The sequence below is a fragment of the Octopus sinensis genome, linkage group LG5 (assembly GCF_006345805.1).
Source record: "Octopus sinensis linkage group LG5, ASM634580v1, whole genome shotgun sequence".
NCBI lineage: Eukaryota > Metazoa > Mollusca > Cephalopoda > Octopoda > Octopodidae > Octopus > Octopus sinensis.
Genome location: NC_043001.1, coordinates 87,254,629 through 87,274,946, shown reverse-complemented (window position 1 = coordinate 87,274,946; position 20,318 = coordinate 87,254,629). Strand labels below are relative to the sequence as shown.

Here is a 20,318-nt window from a genome sequence, read left to right as displayed (position 1 = left end):
ATTGTGAGCAGCATCTATGAATTTTTAAAGCTAATTCCTTAATTAAAGCCAACACACACACAATTTTTACAAGGAAAAGGTTGACTATGACAGTATCAAAGAGTTTGACAGCTGTTGGTAAACCAAAATTTCAAAGTCAGTCAACGTCTTCCTGGTAAAACTTAGTAATTACCTCACTAAAAAGTATTGAGTGATCCTTCACTGTTTTTATATATGATTAAACAAACAAATATCATCATCATCATCGTTTAGCGTCTGCTTTCCATGCTAGCATGGGTTGGATGGTTCAACTGGGGTCTGGGAAGCCAGAAGGCTGCACCAGGCCCAGTCTGATCTGGCAATGTTTTTGATATTGTAAGTCTCCCTTATAGAATTGTCTAGCTCTAGGTCTAACACTGGAATGGAGGGATCAATGAATAGAAAGGAGTCAGTGAGAGAACTGTTCCCCAAAGAAGTATTCATTGGGAATTCATTTAATGTAACTTAACAACAGTGAAATGTGTCCTGCACATAAGAGACACCACTGCTGTTCAAAAAGCAACTCAGTTAAACACACTGTCAAAAAAAAAAAAGTTTAAACATGAAGCAGATAGTTATTTGCCAGTAGTTAAGAATAGGTTACATATCAGGAGACAAAAGTATTTGGATAATAATCTGGAGTCAGTGTCGATCACATGATTAGAGATAGTGCGAATTTGAAGACAGAGAAGCAAGCCACAAATGTGAAGTTAATGAATATGAGCAGCGTGCATGAGTGAGTTCAACAGAAGAAGTATGAAGCATTAGCCTAGTTATATATCCTCTCCTTATGGTGGGGCTAGAACAGCATTAATTCCTGCCAAAACTGGTGTATACGTGTTTGTATGTGTGTCCATTCTTGGAATGCGTTCTGATCTGATGCAAATTATTCTATTTTGAGATCCCTGCCACATCATTAAGCTGACAATAGGAGATAGTCAATGCAGGTAGAATCAACAACATGGACTGTGTGATTTTTCACTGTGTGGATTGTTGGGTAGAAGTAGTCCAAGACTTCTCCATCATGAAAACTATTGGAAAATGAGAGAAGATTTAAGGAAAGCATTTATCTTCCTCGGCCAAAATTGCAATGACCAAATATGGTCAGGCTCATATCATGGTCTAATTCAGAAAAAGTTCATGTTGTAGGAAGGCAATATACAGTAGTCATGAAGGGAGACATTTCAAACAATAAAAATATTAGGGAGCCATGAAAAGTAAAAGGGGAAGAGTTCCATGAATTATAATTATAGTGGTGGGTGTAGATTTTGTAGTTGCTTAACCCCAAGCCAACTCTGATTCAGCAGACCTTTGATCAAAGGAATTCCAGCTGTGATCATCCCATCTTGGCAGAGGTATCTAATATCACATTATCTAACGTGTCATTTGCATTTTTAAGACAGTAGGGTGTGATTTGAGGGAGATTTAGCTGCTATTTCCAGCAACATAAAGAGGCTCTCTCGTTGGCTCAAGTTAGTGGAGGTGGGACTTTTATGTCATGAGTTTGTGGTGAGATCCTAGCAGAATCATAGGAGAATGGTAATGGGAAAAGTAAGGGTTAGTGTAAACTGAATATAGAGGAAAAGCTAGCTTCAGTTAAAGTGAGATAGATGTAGTATGTAACTTTAGTTGGCTTCATGAATGATAGTGAGAAAGTGACACAGAATCAGAGAGACAGAAAGCATGAGAGAGAGAGAGAGAGAGAGAGAGAGAGGAGAGAGAGAGAGAGAGAGAGAGAGAGAAAAGCTATATTTTTGTCATGGGTATAAATCATTGTCATTTCCAGTATGTAGCTGGCAAAAGGACTGTTTCGCCTCTAAGTTGTGAGTAGTTCAGTTACTTTCAGTTAAACAGTGTTTGAAATATATGTGCTTTCAATATATAGAAACTAGCTGATTGATATTGCAGTGAACAGACAAGAATAAACTGATATTGCAATGAAAAGACAGGGAAAAGACTGATATTGCAGTGAACAAACAATAATAACTGATCAACATTGCAGTCAACAGATACAGAACAATTGACAGTTACAACTTTTGGACTGTTTTAGCACTACATGTTTGGAAGATGAGAATTTGTTTTATTTTAATATGAGATTGTCATAATGTTGGAAAATATGAAAATTTGAAGAAAAACAGCTGCAAGGTATTGTCTTTTTTCTTTTTTTTTTTTTGCATGTATAAGACAGTCTGATGTTATTGGTGAAAGTCAGTTGAGTTTTATAACAAATTAATGTTATAATTAAGACCTTATCGTATTGCTATTATGCTCTAACTGAACCAAAGAACAAAAGTAATACTCAGCTAAATCCATAATGTCACTTTTGAAATTTTATTTCTCTAAATGCTTTCATAATAAAATATATGCAGGGAGAATGTACAAAGGGGAGAGAAAAAGAAACCATTTGCTATTGACCATTTGTTATTTACATGGCATCTAAAGATGTTTTGTCCCATCTCAAATTGCTATCTTGCATCTCCCGGTTACTGTCTCTCTTGCTCTTGCAATGAGACAAGTAATTTAGTAATTATATTAAAGAGAAACTTGCTAAATATTCAGATTCCAAAAATAATGATTTAACAACTTCTGGTTTTCACTTCAAAAAATTCTAGTAGAAAACAACTACCAGTTTGTAAGAGTATGAAATATGATTCCTTACTGTGAGGCACAAAGTGCCACATTTTAAAAGAGGAGGTTAGTGGGGTTGAGATGTGGTGTCTTTCGTCAGGGGATTAATGGAGTAAGTGAGTTAACATGGCACCAAAAGGAAATCAAAACTGGGCCTTGCACTTCACTTAGCATGAGATTTTTTTTCTACTATTGTATGAAAAATATATAGAAAAGGTGAAAGATGTGTTTGTTTGTTTATATATATGTATATATATAATATATATTATATATATCATACAGACAACACATTATATATTATATGTAGTTGAATGATAAAAGCAGGGTGAGGTGTCAGGAATGATTGTACTAAACAAACAGACCAATCATTGGTTTGCATCACACTGCAGCTGGAAAAGGCAATAGGAGATTGTTGATATAACACACACAAGAGAAGCTTCTAGTTTATCTGCATTGATTGACAAAGTCTGACTACATAGTTGTGAATTAAATGCAGACACCAATTTCCATATAACGGAATAGAGCAGAAGGCAAGTTCTAGTTTTATCTAATATATATAGATATGTATGTTCTTGTGTTTGCTACCAGTTTTTATGCATACAAATTTTGTTAAAAATTACTGGCCTGGTAAAGAATTTCACTGGTTAAAAGTATATCTATATATATGTATATTTACATACTAAGTTTGCAGAAAAAAATATATATAGCTTTTAAGTTTTATTCATTGTCTCAAACTTTAAAAAAATTTTTCTTTCTTTTTCATTTAATCATGTATTTTTCATACGTGTACAAATTTTCCTTTTGAGGCACCAAAGGCATGCAAGCTTCACAGGGACATGAAAAAGAATGGAGACAGTGACATGGTGAATGAAGTGAAACAGTTAGTTGACTACAGGCAGATATCTGTAAGTACTATAATAAGTGAAGCCATACAGACACACATCATGCAGATTAACAATTTACAGGAAATGAATCTCAATGGAACAGATATGAATCTAGAAAAATAGTCAATGAATTGACAGACACACAAACCCTAAACTATATGGAGAGAATTAAAATAAATAATACAAGTGGACAGTTTGGGGTGTTGTTGAAAAATTCCCAAACTGGATATTGGGGTGGCGGCATAGGTAACTATTAGTAATTTAGTCCACTAACAAGTAGGTAGTCTAATAATAGATATACTATCATATTGCTACTATCTATTCTAAACTAAATAAAGGAAGAAAATGGAGATATAACATCAACAAATGAGAGGTGGGATGGGATTTTAAAGTAAAACATAAAAAAAAGGGGAAAAATTACAAGAAAATTAAGTCACATGAAATTGTTGGAACATTTTCAGATTTTTCAATGGAAAGGGGGATGGGAGTGCAACTGAGGTAACCAGCTGATCCCATAAAGGTCCTTGTTTAGTCCAGGGAAAATGATGGCAGTGATGCTAGGAAGTTGCTGCAAAATACAGGCCTGGATTGTTTGCAGATTTGAAGCAACTGGTGCACAAAATGAACAACAAAAGCACCAACATCAGTATCTGTGATGTAGACTGCCGAGTATGAAGAGAATCCAGTACAGGACCAACTGGTAACATGACTGGTGGGGTTCCTTGTTTGGGATCAACTGGCACTGAGAACTCTTCAACTTGTCCAAAGAAGTTGGCAGCAGTTAGGAGTAGAAAGAAGCTTGTGTTCATGGTCATCCAATAATAATGTTAATAATGATAAAAATTATCATATCAATAATGAAAATAATATCAATAACAATTGATCATTCCAGTTTTGCATTTGCAGCAACTTTAGCGTGAATTTTGGCATGAACTTTCAAATATTCTGGACGATTTTCCAGTTCTTCGTTGACATGTTTTAATCTTTCATCTTTTTCTTCTTCCTAAAAAGATAAAAAAAAGAAAAGAAAAATATTTATTAAGATGGTAGAGTTATCATATTGACCATCATTGTTTTAACCTTCACTTTTCAATGCTAGCATAGGCCAGATGGAATTTTTCGAGGCAGATCTTTTTTACAGCTTGATGCTTTTCCTGTTGCCAACCATTTGCTGTTTCCAAATAAGTTAAAACTTCCTCTTGGTCCAACACGTTTTCATGAAAAACTGGAAATGAGTAATGCCACTTATATGATGATGACGGCTTGTTCACAATTATAATGCAATGTCAAAACTAAGACGAGTATACACACACATACACGACAGGCTCCTTTCAGTTTCCATCTACCAAATCCACTCACAAGGTTTTCGCTAGACAAAGGCTATAATAGAAGACACCAGCCCATGGTGCCAGCAAATGTCTTCTGGAGCTGTGTGAGGTGAAACTTAGTAGATAAAAACTGACAAAAGCTCATCACGTGTATGTATGTGCATGCATGTTTGTGTTTATTTGCCATTGAATTGTAGCTATTTGAGCAGAGGTGGTGATAATGTTTAAATTTCTCATAAATAATGTGTAGTTCATGGTTTCGCCATGTGTGTAGATCAGAGGAATAAGAATACTTTACTTGAAAAACAGGTATGGGTTGGCAACAAGCAGAGCATCTACTAGCATAGAAAAGATGCATGTAAAAACGATAATGATGATCTGTCAAATACTGAATCAATTGAATCACCTTTTATGAAATATCTTAAAACAAGTAATTGAGTAATTAAAAAATAAATAATTATTAGTACTCCATTCCTAATTTTTGTGACTCTACGTTATATTAGAACCCATTATTAACGTTGTGAATGAAGGAAACAGGCGTAAACAACTTCACTTTCAGAGGAAGAGGTGTATGACACAGTTGTCTCCCTTAGACACCACTCTAGCCAACATTACTAAATATTCCAAGCCAGAGCTATATTATTTAAGAGAAAAACAGGGAAGATGTTTTGACAGTCATGCTTTATCAAATATCATTTAGTTACCAAAAATGAAATTTAATCTGAATACAATTTTAGTTAATTACAGCGGAGTAACTGACAAGCCTAACTCCTGCCCCAAATACTTTAAACTTCCAATACTTTTGAACTATGATGCACGTCAGAGCCTAAATTCCTGATCAATAACAGATACCAGTTCTAAGTTACATTTTAATATCTGTTAGTCTTCCCCAAACCTTGCTTTAACAAGAGTTTTGTTTCTGTATAAGGATAATGTTGCTAGTGAGAGATTGCAACCATTTCACCATTATGACTGAACTGAAGTAAATGAAAACAGAAAGCATTTTCTTCAAATGTTTTTAAAAGCTGAAGGATGTAGATGAAACTCGGTGTTGACCAAGTGGACTGAGTCTTGAATAATGAAAAACCAATTTGGTCTTGTACGATGTTGTATACTCTCCTGGGATCACATATCCAAAACAAGTGCTTTGGCTCACACATACACACATTTTTTAGATCACATAACAATTATACCATCAAAACAGATTGGCAAAGATACCAACACACAATAATCACTAGCTTATAGATATGCTGTTTCTTGTGTCTCTTCTTCCTTCAGTATAACAGCTTCTGCTATTCTCAATTAACAAGCTGAGTACAACATCTATTTAAGCCCACCTGATGTATCTATCCCACTTCATCAAGCTTGGTAGAAATAATACCCAAATCACTTTCATATTACATTCTATCACTTAAAAGAAAAAAAAAGAAAAAGAAAATGTATTTAGTCATATAAAGCAATGTGGGGTGTGTTCAGAAAGTATCTGATGACTTTTTTCCCTGCCAAAACTAATGCATGTGAAAAATCCTTTGAGTGGGAGGTGATGCTACCCTTCCTGTGCATGCATGAAAATCTTCATACAGGTAGGTCACGTCAGTTCCTGGCTGTTATGCCTAGCGTACAGATGTGTAGTGCATGCTCGTTAGATTTTCGTTTTCACGCAAGATGATTGAAGGGCATCAAGCAGAGATATGGCATCAAGTTTTGCCAAAAGCTTAGTGATACTCAAGCTTAAACCATCCAGAAGACTCAGCAGGCCTTTGATGGCAATGATACCATGGGCAAAACTCAGATCAAGGAGTGGTACAACTGCTTCAAACATGGTTACACTTCAGTAGAGAGCAAGGCATATCTGGGGCAGGTCATCCACAAGCTGAAACGAGGTGCCGATTGAGATGGTTCAGCAAACAGTCATAAAAAACTGTCATGCAACAATCCAGGAAACTACTCACAGAGTGGGAATAAGCACAGGATCAGTGCATTCCATTGCAACAGGATTTGTGCATGTGGAGAGTGTTGGCATAAAAATAAAGTTGAACACTTTTTGAACACACCTTATAATCCAAGCTTTCCTGGTCAAAAACAACACGCCACCTGTTCGACAGGCTCCCTACTCTCCCAACTTGACACCATGTGACTTCTGGCTCTTCCCCAAACTGTAAGACAAGCAGTTTGAGTTGCAAGAGAAAATTAAGTGACGGTGGAGCTCCATATCAATCTAGATGGTAGTTCATCAGTAGTGACAACTGCTGTGAAAAGTGTGAGAACTCCCAAGGGGAATATTTTGAAAATGATAAAATAAAATTTGCAAAATGTACAAAACTGTCTTTTTATGCCCAAAGACAAGATACTTTTTTAATTTATCTTATATGCTCCGACAAAAGACAGAACAGTCACTGCTGGAATGTCTTCGATCATATGTTCGCTGATTAAGCAAACCTAGGCTATAACTGTATCATACCTCCCGATTCTACACTACACAATCTTTCCTGTTGACCTACCTACCGACTTTAACCTATGGAAGTTCAGTCATTTCTTTTTTTCTGATTACATAATTATATAACATAAATATGTAGTAGTTGGCGGTCAAGGCATAACATATGTGTTTGTCAAGTCTAGAATATAGATAAGTTTCTTAATACAACAGTGAACCTTGGAGTAAGAAAACATTAAATAAGCGCTTGGTATAGCTCAACATCCATTTCCATGTAAGCATTAGCGAAACTGGATCTCTGCATAACAGGAAATTTTTCCTCTGGTCAAAAATCCTGTTCTCTTGCTATATGGCTAGATATTCAGCTGAGGAGTGACTATTTTTGAACAAGGGTAAAATATAAGAGCAATACTGCTTCTTTTCTTCTAAATTTTCCAAAACTAAACTGTCTTATCCACTCAGGACACAACAGTAGTTGGAACTTATAACCATTCATTCAATAAGTAGTGTTATATGAACACCTTACTCTTACATCCACAATATGTGAAAGTTGAAGTCAGGCTCCCAAATAATACCAACAGCACCACTCACTGTAGCAGATATATTGATTATTAATATTCAGGGTTAGCAAGAGTCTGTTGGAGAATTGCCAGCTGAAGTAAACATCAATCATCTACAGATAAAACTTTCATGAGTCCTGACATTTTCAAATACAGCAACAAAGAAATGGTGCAAATTAAGGAAGCTTGACTACTACTGTGGCATTAATACAGTTAGCTGTAGCTGATATTTTATATCAACTTGGAATCCTGAAGATGATGTGAACAAAATTTCGTGATGTATTTAGCTCTGAGTTTAAATCTTGCAGGGGGGTCAGTTAACAGTGATCTTATAAAATTTAAACCAACACTGTACTGAGATCAACTCAGTTAAAAGAGTGCTGAATAAGTAGCTTAACTAAATTATTACAATATCTAGGCCTGCTTTTCTGAGTTCAATTCAAATCTAGTGAGGGGGATCACTAATTCTGGGACTGATAAACAAGTTCTTGCTATGCTGTTGACCCTAGTGAAAAGTAATCATATATTTTTACATTACAATCAAATCAACTACATATATATTTCAAGTGATAAATAAACCTGATTAAGTGATGTTCACCTTTCTTATTTCCTATCCCTCAACCTCCAATACATGTATACAGTACGAGTGTCAATATGTATAACTCATTACCAATATATGTGCAAAGTATAACTGCCAATATATGCATTGCACAATAACAAAATGCATACAAAAAGTTACTCTACAGGTACTTAGCTCATACAGTACAGGAGCTGAGGATACGCAGTTCCAGGCATGAGCACAAGAATTGAGTTAACCTGTTTTTGATAATGGGGTACTTTCTGGAATTCTCCACATTTCATTGTAATATGCACATTTTATTGGTCTGTAAAATTCAGTATCTGCATGTCAGAATACAAAACAAATTTCATCAGCACAGTGAGAGTTAGCCCTTTTGTTATATTTCTGTTGAAGTACACTGCCTTTATTTCAATTAATTTAAAAAATCAGTGAAGATTTTATTGAAGTAAATTTGTTATTAAGCTGATGTTTGAAACAAATTAACACTGAATGGTATAATTAACATCACTTTAAAACAGGACAATTGTACCATTCAACTAGAGGTTGCCTCACGTAGGATGGTATCAAAGGGTAACTTTCTTTTAATCTGTTAACATTCAAATTACTCTGTCAAATCATCATCATTTAGTTTCTGTTTTCCATGCTGGCATGGATTGGACAGTTTTGCAGGAACTGGCAAGCCAGAATACTACACCAAACCCCACTGTCTGTTTTGGCATGGTCTTTATGGCTGAATATTCTTCCTAATGCCAACCACTTTACTAAGTGGACTGGGTGCTTTTTATGTGGCACCAGTACTGGTGAGGTCTGTTTTGGCATGGTTTTCATCTTATATGCTTATTTATTCACTTTGTTTTGAATTAATCATAAAGCCTTGTAGCTTTGAGACTTCAATGGTGTTTACTCTTAGAATGACATTGTAAGTATAGTTATGAGAAGCTGGATCCGGCTACTTAGAACATAAAACAGGTAGAATATTTGAGCTGGATATGGTGAGTTTAGATGCTAAAGGGCTAAGGAAACTGAATTTAAAAAAAAAGGATTAGCAAGGAAGTTTGGTAGCTAAATAGAATTTAGTGAAATAATGTTTAGTCAATGTAATTCTACTACTCCAATTGCATTTGACAAACATTTTTGCTGGAAAAACTTACTGTTACTGTTAGCACAAGGCCACCAATTTTAGCATGGAAGGGGTTAATTGATTGGTTCTTTATTTTACTGACCCCGAAGAAATACCACTAAGCATTTTGTCACTGTAGTGATACTCTCCACTTGTAGCCTTAATGATTGATATTGTCACATGACAAATTCTGTTGATAGTTAAAGTCAATCAAACCAATGCAATACTTGGTGGATTGGCAGAATTGTAGAACAAATTGAAAATGTCCAAATCAAAGAACAAAGACATAAAATTTGTCAAGGGTGAATTGAATAAATTCTTGGAACAACCACCAACATTTGAGAGACTAACAGTGAAAAATCTCATACAGACCAATCTCCTGAATGACAAAGAATTTTACTCTACTTAATTGTGACAATACACCAATATCCAGACTAGGAATAACCTTTTATATTACACTGAACCCAAGCTTAAAGGACAGACCATGTTTCTATGAAAGTTAAACAGCAGTAAGTGCAACATAGCAAAATATAGTGAATGAAGAAGAGGACTGAAGTAATCTGATTCTTCCTTACCTGTGTAATTTTATTTTTCCTTTCTTCTAACATCAATTCTAGACTATTCCGTTTGTTAACAATTTTGTGTTCGTCCCATTCTTTCCTTCGTTGCACTTCTTTCCTCTGCTGCATTACTTTTTGCAGTTCGGATTTCTTCAAGACATTTTTACCTCTGAAGTAAGAATACAAAAACGTATATCATATTATAATTACATTGCACAACAACATCGAAATGCTGTCCAAACATACTAGTTTGATCTATCTGAATAAATCAATCACATCAATTTTATTCTAATGATCTGATCAATAACTCCTGTCCCATACCAATATTTTGACAACCACCTTACCTTAACCTAATCAACTTGCATTCACTACATACCAGTAATATGGCCAACATACAATATTGATCTGACCTATTAAATTTGAATATTTATGATTTTCACTGGGACAAAAAGTGATATATGAATTTAGAAACTAATGACTAAGGACAACTTCCTAACTTCTGAATTCTTGACCTCTGAAGATCAGAATCTGGAAAGGATGTTAATTTGAATTACTTAGGTATAATTTGTGGATCCATCCCAGAAGAAATACCACTAAGCATTTTGTCACTGTAATGATACTTAATGATTGATATTGTCACATGACAAATTCTGTTGATAGTTAAAGTCAATCAAACCAATGCAATACTTGGTGGATTGGCAGAATTGTAGAACAAAATAGTTAGTAGTAGTAGTAGTAGTAGTAGTAATAATAATGATACAAATAACTTACAATCTGTGATTAAGTAAAAGTTCTTTGTGCAAATCACGGCGTTCTTTGGACAGAATACAAGGGTTGACCAGTTTTTTAGGTTGTACTAAACCATTTTCTTCATCTGAAGCTGGGTATATATCTTCATTTAGATAGTCAGGATGTGGCTCCATGAAGATATTTTCTGTGTAACAATAACAACAATGACATTTTAGGCAACTAGATAACATGTATAAAGAAGAAAAACAAAAAGATATCTCTATAACAGTTTGAAACTAGAAATTGCGGAATAATATGATCACAAAGATAAATAAAGTTTTGGTGTAATTTTTATTATTTATCTAACCCATGCCAGCATGGAAGACAGACATTAAATTGTGATGATGATTCAATGTCTTTAGTTCCACTTTTCTATGCTTGCATGGGTCACACAATAACTTTGATGAAGTGTATTTTTCTATGATTGATTGCTCCTCCAGTTGCCAAACCTCACCTGTTTCTTTAAGTCTAGCTAACAACAAATACCTGGACATGCTTTTACAGAGAAATCTTAACAAATGACACCATTTGTATGAATGGTGACTTCTTGTTTACAATCAGCTGTAGGCATGGTTGAGTGGTTAAGAAATTTGCAGACCCAACCACATGACATTTTGGGCACAGGTTGGAAACAAACCACATTGCTTATATAATGGTGATGCTTATTTGTAATTATCGTATAATGTCATATACATAAAAGACACATACAAGTAATGGGTTTCTCGCAGTTTACATCAACCAGTTCAACTCACAAGGCTTTGGTTGGCCTGGTACCATTTGCCCATGTTGCTGTGCAATGGAATTGAATACAAAACTGTGGTTGGGAAGCAATCTTCTTAACCATGCAGCCATACATGTGCCTATACATTAATATTATTACAAGACATCAAACAGATATCAAATACTTTTTCTCAAGAAGTAGAAACTATTGTTTATAAACTAAATCATCATTGTCATTTAACGTTTGTTTTCCATGCTGGTATGGGTTAGACGGTTTGACTAAGAACTGGTAAGCCAGGAGTCTACACCAGGTTCCAATCTGATTTGGCAAGGTTTCTATAGCTGAATGCTCTTCCTAATACCAACCACTCCAAGAGTGTAAGTGGGTGCTTTTATGTGCCACTGGCACGGGAGCCAGTTAGGTGACACTGGCATCAGTCACGCTTGAATGGTGCTTTTTATATGCCAGTCAGGCAGTACTGGTATGTTTTATCATAATTAAGTGCTCATAACTATACAAATATGATAATAATTAAACCTAAACAATATGTACACAAACTCAAAGACATAACCAAATATAGAAATACAAAGATGTGTGTGTGAAACAAAGGTAGTATGTTCAACTGAAGTAGCCTGTAAATTGATCCAGAATAAGTGAAACTAGCAGGGCACAGGGTAAGTTAGTAGTAATGCAAATAAATGATGACTGTTTCAAGAAAATATATAGCAAATTAAGAGCATAAAAGTAGATGGAGAAATTCTTGTGACAAAATGGTTAAGTTACAGATGCAGCTGTCTGGACATCACATATAGAATGATATACATCATCATCGTTTAGCGTCCGTTTTCCATGCTAGCATGGGTTGGACGGGTCAACTGGGGTCTGTGAAGCTGGAAGGCTTCGTCAGGCCCAGTCAGATCTGGCAGTGTTTCTACGGCTGGATGCCCTTCCTAACGCCAACCACTCCGCGAGTGTAGTGGGTGTTTTTTACGTGCCACCTGCACAGGTGCCAGACAGAGCTGGCGAACGGCCACGAACGGATGGTGCTTTTACGTGTCACCGGCACGGGGCCAGGCGATGCTGGCAACGGACACGAACGGATGGTGCTTTTACATGCCACCGATACGGGGCCAGACAGAGCTGGCAAACGGCCACGAACGGATGGTGCTTTTACGTGTCACCGGCACGGGGGCCAGCCGAGGCTGGCAACGGACGCGAACAGATGGTGCTTTTACGTGCCACCGACACGTTTGCCAGACAGAGCTGGCAAACGGCCACGAGCGGACGGTGCTTTTACGTGTCACGGGCACGGGGGCCAGCCGAGGCTGGCAACGGATTATTAAACATTATAATACATTATATACATTATTATACATTATAATAAAAATGCATACAGATGTATTGCAGATATTTCAATTAGCCGGCACAGAAAAACAAATGTGGTGACGATGATAATGAAATGCAAACAAATATATGAAAGGCTTCTCGGAAACATATCAAAAATAGCCAAGCATAAGAAAGTATAAAAGTTGGCTAAGCAGTATTTTATACTTACAAATATCAGTGTTCGTGAAATAATTCAGTTTGAAAATAATCCCCGTAATAGTTTAAACTATTTAGTCAATTAAGAAACAAGTGAAAAGAACAGTTTTTTCTTGTAAATAAATGCTATAGATATACTGTGGAGGTGGCTGATAAAATCAGTTGCAGCAAATTATCTATAAATCAAAAATATTAATCTAAGTTTTATAAATAGCATACATGACTTAAATAAGGTCAAAAGATGTCAAGTAATTTAACGACATTCAGAAAACAGCAGGAGGATGGTGTCTAGCAAATAAATCAGAGATGAATGGTTTGTAAATAAAACAAAAGCAGAATATGTGTAGTATCAATTAAAATGTTAATCTATCCAGTCCAGATTTTATAGTTTGACCAAAGGTGAAATAAAACATTATCTTACCTTGAGAGTGAAAGCTATGCTGCATTTCATCTGCTGGGGTGCCAGGCAATGATCGAGCTTTCTGAAAAAGACAAAATCAAGAATTACTAAACATATTTACAGGAGCATGTAGAGGTAAATCAAAGTAGGATTGGTGAGTTAGCGTCATAGCAGTTATCCGGTTTTTAGCTAGCCATTTCCTCACTAAATCTAAAGTAGGGACTCTCATACTAACGTTATCTCCTGTCATGTTCAATCAATAGGCTGTTTTCTAAGTCTGATTATTTCAAGATGGAAGAGGCAATTTATACAAACGAGAAATCTTCCAGGATCTGGAGAGCAAAGCAAGAAAACAGGATTTCCGTGAAATATAGATGTTAAGTTTACCATAAAAAGTTATAAAAAATGATGACAATTCAAATAGTGATGTTTATTGGTGAATTAATTGTAATGAGGAGAATAAAAGTACTTCAAGATATAAATAGTATCTAAAGGGAAATGATGCTAGGTTTGGATGATACTTAATGACTAAGGAATTAGAGTTTACAGCTTTCTTGGAAAATCTTCATAACACCATTCAAAAGAAAGTAATGGATAATACTTAAAAAAAAAAAAATTATTAATGTTACAGTAAAACATGACAAACATCTCAGTGGTTTGTTGAGACATTGACACTATTCACTTGCAATTTCTTCATATTTCAGCATTTAAGTTAGTGTAGAGAGACAGGGCGAGTATCCATAGACTTTCCAGACTAGAGAAAAGACGGGGAGGGGGAGTAAGTTATACAGAATTTAAATTTTAGGGACAAAAAAATTAAGCAAAAATTTTAATATGAAGTGTGGCAGATGGGGCAGGTTCTTTTTTTCCTTCTTAAGTGTTAGCCTGTGGCTGGAAATGCTGGTTCGATTGAGTGCTTAGTTTTCCTGCAAGAAATTTTAGCCTGGTGTCAATAGCATATGTACTGGCAGTCTAGTGATGAGGAGCCAAGAACCAAGGAATGTTTCCACTATAAAGATAGTTGTATCTTAAACAGAAATATTAGATTTGGTCATAATTCCAGAGAATCTTACACAGATCTAGTCACATCTCATACCCATTTCATATAGTTGGAAGTTAGAAAAAATTTTAATATTAAATTTTTGGATAGTGTTTCTTTTAAGTGAAGGCCTATGTTAGAATTTTTTGTTTGGGGCCCTAGTCTGCTTTGAGTTAAATTGTGTTGTAATGTGGTAATTTGGAGGTAGATAGAACAACATGTATGTTAGTCTGTGATTAGATTTGTAAATTTACTCTCATTTTACTCAGCTTGATGTGAATTCCCCCTAAGACCCAGACTAACTCTAATCTTTAAGTTAATTTGTTTGAGAAAACCTGCAGTGTGTTTACCACTTCATACCATTTAACAAGACAGCTGGAGATTCTCTCACTTTCAACTGATATATTCTATAATGTACTATCAGTAAGCAACCTAAAAAATTAAACACTACAAGTGCAGACATGGCTGTGTGGTTATGAAGTACGAGCAAAACACCCCCTGTCCAATGGACGGTGCTGAGTTGTCAAACATTTAAACCAAATTTTCTCAAAACAACTTGTCCAACCATCCCATAGGTGTCCCCTTTGAGAAACACTGATTTAACCTAAATTTGAGACACCAGCAAAAGAAGAAATAAAGATAGACTTTTTTTCTATTCCAAAGAAAAACGATTTTATTCACTTTATCGATTGCATTCTCACCTGGAATCAATTTTTGTAATTTTTTCAAGACTTATACACGCCCTGATACCGTTGGTATCTACATATCAAATTTGAGCACAATCAGATGGAGGATGCCCGAGAACCTAGAAGGCACACACTCAGACAGACAGAATGGATTTTATATAATATTTTGTAACCAAGTGCTTTTGGGTTTAGTCCCACTACATGGCATCTTGGCCATGTGTCATAGCAGAAGAACTATAGCCTCAGTCTGGTCAATGCCTTGTGAGTGGAACAGGTACATGGAAACTGTATTAAAACATGTGTGTTGTGTGAGTGAGTGAGAGCACATGTGTGAATATTAACTCCATGTGTCCTCACTGTGTTAGTAAAAAAAAAGAAAAGAAAACAGTGATATTGTTCACATTCTCTAATACACAAATTTCCTGTAGTACAGTGGACACATGTAAAGCAGTGGAATGGAAAATGCCAATTTTTTTAAAAACAAGTGGGAGCTAGGTGACTGGAAAACATGCAGCTGTAGAAAATCTGTTTCAATAAGTTTTGCCTAACCCATGCCAGCATGAAGAAATGGATGTAAAAAAACGATGTTGATGATCTTTGTTATTAAGAGGTATGAATTGTTTAATTCTCCAGCAGAACTATTAGCAGAAAGAAGTAAAAACTATGTGAAACAAACTAGTTTAGATGAAGATGTATAGATAAATAACTGGAACCATATCACAAACAAAAGCCTAACTGATTTCCTTCACATTTTTCCACCAACAAACAATTCCATATGAAACACGTTCACTATATCAGTCACAGAATTTTGTTTCTGAAATGTTATAGTAAGGGCCAATGACTCATCAAAGTTTAGATAAGCCATAAAAAAAAAAAAAAAATGTGTGATATAATTAAAAGGTCACTTTCCCACAGCATGAAATTGAGGAAATCATGATTTAAACTTTCTATAAATTACCTCTGCAACCAGTAAAAATACAAACTCCTTAAATCACCAGTCAATTTACTTATATGTATGTTGGAATTAAACACACACCCACACAACACTATATAAATATATAGAGAAGCATCATTGGGTGTGATGGGAAAGATAAACATTTATGCCTCTTAGATAATGTGTTGATTTTATACTTTGTGAATGTTGAGAATAATTTTATTGACTATGAAAGGATAAAAGGCAAAGCTGACCTTGATAGGATTTGAACTGATAAGTTAGGGATATAAAACTCTCCCTCCCCCAACACCGACTCAAAAGTATATTGAAGAGTGACAACAATACCTTAACTAGAACATACTTGTAAAAGATTAGAAGAATGATGATGCACAAAATGATTTAGTGAGGAATATTTAGTGTTATTTTTGCATGTTCTGAGTTCAAACCTCATTAGAATTGTCTCTGTATTTCATCTCTTTAGAACCATTAAGGTAAATTACCAGGCATAAATATACCGAGGGAAAATTTTAACTGATGCACTTTGGGAAAGAGAATGTGTTCAAGTAACATATTCTCTTCCTTCAACGAAACTACTCACACACAACATCCAATAATATTAGGGACTTAGAATCGTTAGCACGCTGGGCGAAATGCTTAGTGGTATTTCGTCTGCCATTACGTTCTGAGTTCAAATTCCGCTGAGGTTGACTTTGCCTTTCATCCTTTCGGGGTTGATAAATAAAGTACCAGTTATGCACTGGGGTTGATGTAATCGACTTAATCCCTTTGTCTTTGCTTGTCCCATCTATGTTTAGCCCCTTGTGGACAATAAATAAATAAATAAATAGTAGACAACAATCTCAGCTGAAGTACTCACATCAACAATGAGTCGATATGGCTTGCAAGATGAACTGCTGGCTCCTCAGAACTGTCCAGCTCAGAGAGCAAGATGTCATCATTCCCCTTTCCTCCTCCTTTGTACAGCTGTACCTAGAAAACTGCCACCATCTGTGGTCTCCTACACCAAACACAACAGTGCAAGAGATGAGTCACCCCAGAGAACAAGTACTAGAAAAATAAAAAGCATGACTGATCTTGATTATTGGGACCACTCTTAAAATATTGAAACTGTATTCTTTATAATGCCACGAGCATTTGCACAATGTGGAGAATATACCATTAGCATTGCCCAAATGATCTTAACATCAAATTCATGATTCACCCAAGTCTAGGTTCACAAGCCATACGCTCCTTACGCAATACACTGCAACACAATTTCTTTTCCTCAACAGGCCCTGCCCTATTTAACATTATACCAAAGCAAATCAAAGAAAAAGATTCTGTCATCTGCAACTGTTTCTGGACAAGTTTCTTCAAGGGTTTATATATATATATATATATATATATAATCTAAATAATTTGGAAAACAAATTTCCAAATCAATCAGGCACAATCCTTCAGCATTATATGCATTTACATATCGTATCTTGGGGTCTTATTTATCATATATTTATATATTTATCTAGAGATATACAAAGTATCTGATAAAAGTCAATATTGATTCAGTTTTGGTGGATTAATCGATATGCAGGTATTCTATATCAGATAATACAAAAAATAACCTAATGAGTATATCTGAAAGTAAACTCATGGTATCAGTTTGCACATCACGAAATGATACTTAAAGGATATAACCAAAATTACCAGCAAGGTATATATATTATACTGTGTGTGTGTCTTTGTATTGACATCATGTGATAGTTATAAATGAGTGTGGCTGTCATACAAGCAGTGTCCATTTCCAATCTTCTGAGCAGAGAAGATTTTATGACAAACATAGAATGCAGGAAGGGAAGACATGGTGAGGTAGGGTTGCATGACATTAAGACACACATCACTGATAAAAAACAGATGAATGTCAACAGAGTCATTCAAACCTATATCAGCATACAAAAAAGACAAAAAAAGCCCTCAGAATATCTGCTGAATAAAATTAGCATAAAAAATAATTATAAACTATTTCATTTGTAATATTGCTAAATTGGCCTAATGAAAATAGCATTTAATATTTATTAATTGCCTTCATAATTCCTTAATAGTTTGTTAATTTTTTTTTTGTTACCTTTGTAGATAGAATAAGGGACTATAATCCCTGGAAAAAGAGGTCTATCTAGTGAAAGTTGGCAAAAAGTAAATTGCTTAATGAATTGCAATTGCTGAGAAATGTTCAATTCAATTGGCTATGGTCAAATAAGGTGTCATAACCACTAAAACCACACTTCCACAAAACATTTTGTTGATGGTGAAAAGAAAGACTTGTTAAAAATTTCAGTACATTCAAGAGATGTAACTTAGAATATCACATCAATATATAAAACTGTTGTAAAAACAATCTGGAAGACAGCAATTTTCTGACAATATTCCCTTCTTAAATTACATGAGATAGAAGAAAAAGCTCAGTTTATTTTGGTTAATAAAAAAGAAAAGAAAAATTTTTACTTGATCAATTAACAAACAACAAGAATTTAGCAGTCAACCAAAGGCTGAAATGGATTGGCTTCTCCAGTCTTTCAAATTGTATATTCAGGACATGGTTGATTTGTTAAGTAACTCTTGCAATATATATTTGCTGTTTTACACTGGAATCATTATATTTTCCATCTCCCAGGGATCAATAGAACACTAGGGTCAATGTTTCCTTATAAAAATTGGTTTATCATTTTGTGCCTAGTCAAAAGAATTTAATATAGTTTCCGCTATTGCACCACAATATGTATCATTTGAATTTCATTCACTTCACCTTCAAAGGCTCCTATATGTCTGCAAATATGGCAATTTAGCAAAATTGCTATTTCTGCATTCTTAATAAGAGATTCATAAAATGGTATGAAAATTCAAATCGATAAACAGGAGAAGGAGCAACCACCATGTCAACATGCCAACTTGTACATTTGCTGATATTTCCGAAATATGAGAAGATTTATGTGAAATCCACATCAGCATAATAAATATGGATCTTAAAACATTAAAAACAATAGAGCAAACAACCGAATGAAATAGTATGAACAGCTCCATTGATCTGTTTTAATAAAACAATATTATTGTCTTCCCACTAAGGAAATAAAGAAATATATACATATATGTTAAAAACTACTGAAACAAAGAAAGAAAAAAAAACCAAGTGAAGAAAAATATGAAGCAATCCTGATAACAATCTCACTTTCAGATTCAGTGCAGGTTGGTCAGCTATAGAAAGAGGAGGAAAAGGGGAGATGAAGATATTGAATTCCAGATTGAAGTCTTGTAGGTAATATACTTTAACGCACTGCAAGTCAAACTGGAACCAATTGCAATACAGGGCAGGAAAATAGAACCACTTGTGCTAGGATATACAATATCACCAGTACTAATACATTATTCAGCCTTGATGATAATGACGTATGGTAATCAGAGATCAAATATGACACAAGTATTTACAATCAGGTTAGATCAGATTTCATATACATTACAGTAGTGGAATGGCAGAAGTGGTAGTATGCCAGACTAAATATCTTGTGTGTCAAGCTGGCAGAATCGTTAGCATGTTGGACAGAATGCTTAACAATATTTCTTCCAGCCCAACTCTTTATGTTCAGATTTCAAATTCCACTTAAGTCAACTTTGCCTTTCATCCTTATGGAGGTGATAAAATTAGGTACCAGTTAAATATTGGGGTCAAAGGTATTGATTAATCAACTTTTCCCCTCAAAATCACTGGTCTTGTGCCAAAATTTGAAACAATGTTATCATTATCATTGGTAAGGTCCTAAAATATGAGACCATAAACTAAGTACCAGTACTTGATTCAGTCAACTAAATCTCTTCCCTATAGTTTTTGGCCTTTGTCTATGTGAAATCTTCACACACACATTACTACAATGATTACCCCTTCTTTGATTACACAACAGATCAAAAAAGTTCCAGTAGCAATGTGGTGTTCAATCCATCCTATATAAGAGCTACATCACTGTCAATACCTTTTCATCACTTTTACTAACTTCTAGCCCTCAAATCCAATATTAGATGCATACTAGAAAAAGATATGGAACACACACA

The 20,318-nt window shown here is 35.0% G+C and overlaps 1 protein-coding gene across 3 annotated transcripts in view; it reads right to left on the bottom strand.

Annotated features, from left to right (window-relative positions):
• Positions 1-2,169: 2,169 nt before the first annotated feature.
• The window catches only part of LOC115212415 (protein FAM107B), a 218,975-nt gene continuing 200,826 nt past the window's right edge, over positions 2,170-20,318 (bottom strand). For all 3 annotated transcript variants that reach the window (XM_029781323.2, XM_036502865.1, XM_029781324.2), the window contains exons 3-6: positions 13,586-13,646; positions 10,884-11,046; positions 10,128-10,281; positions 2,170-4,533 (exon numbers count right to left, since the gene is read on the bottom strand). In XM_029781323.2, the coding sequence (XP_029637183.1) occupies positions 4,414-4,533; positions 10,128-10,281; positions 10,884-11,046; positions 13,586-13,646 (498 nt within the window). In that variant the 3' untranslated portion in view covers positions 2,170-4,413. The remainder of the gene's footprint in view (positions 4,534-10,127; positions 10,282-10,883; positions 11,047-13,585; positions 13,647-20,318) is intronic.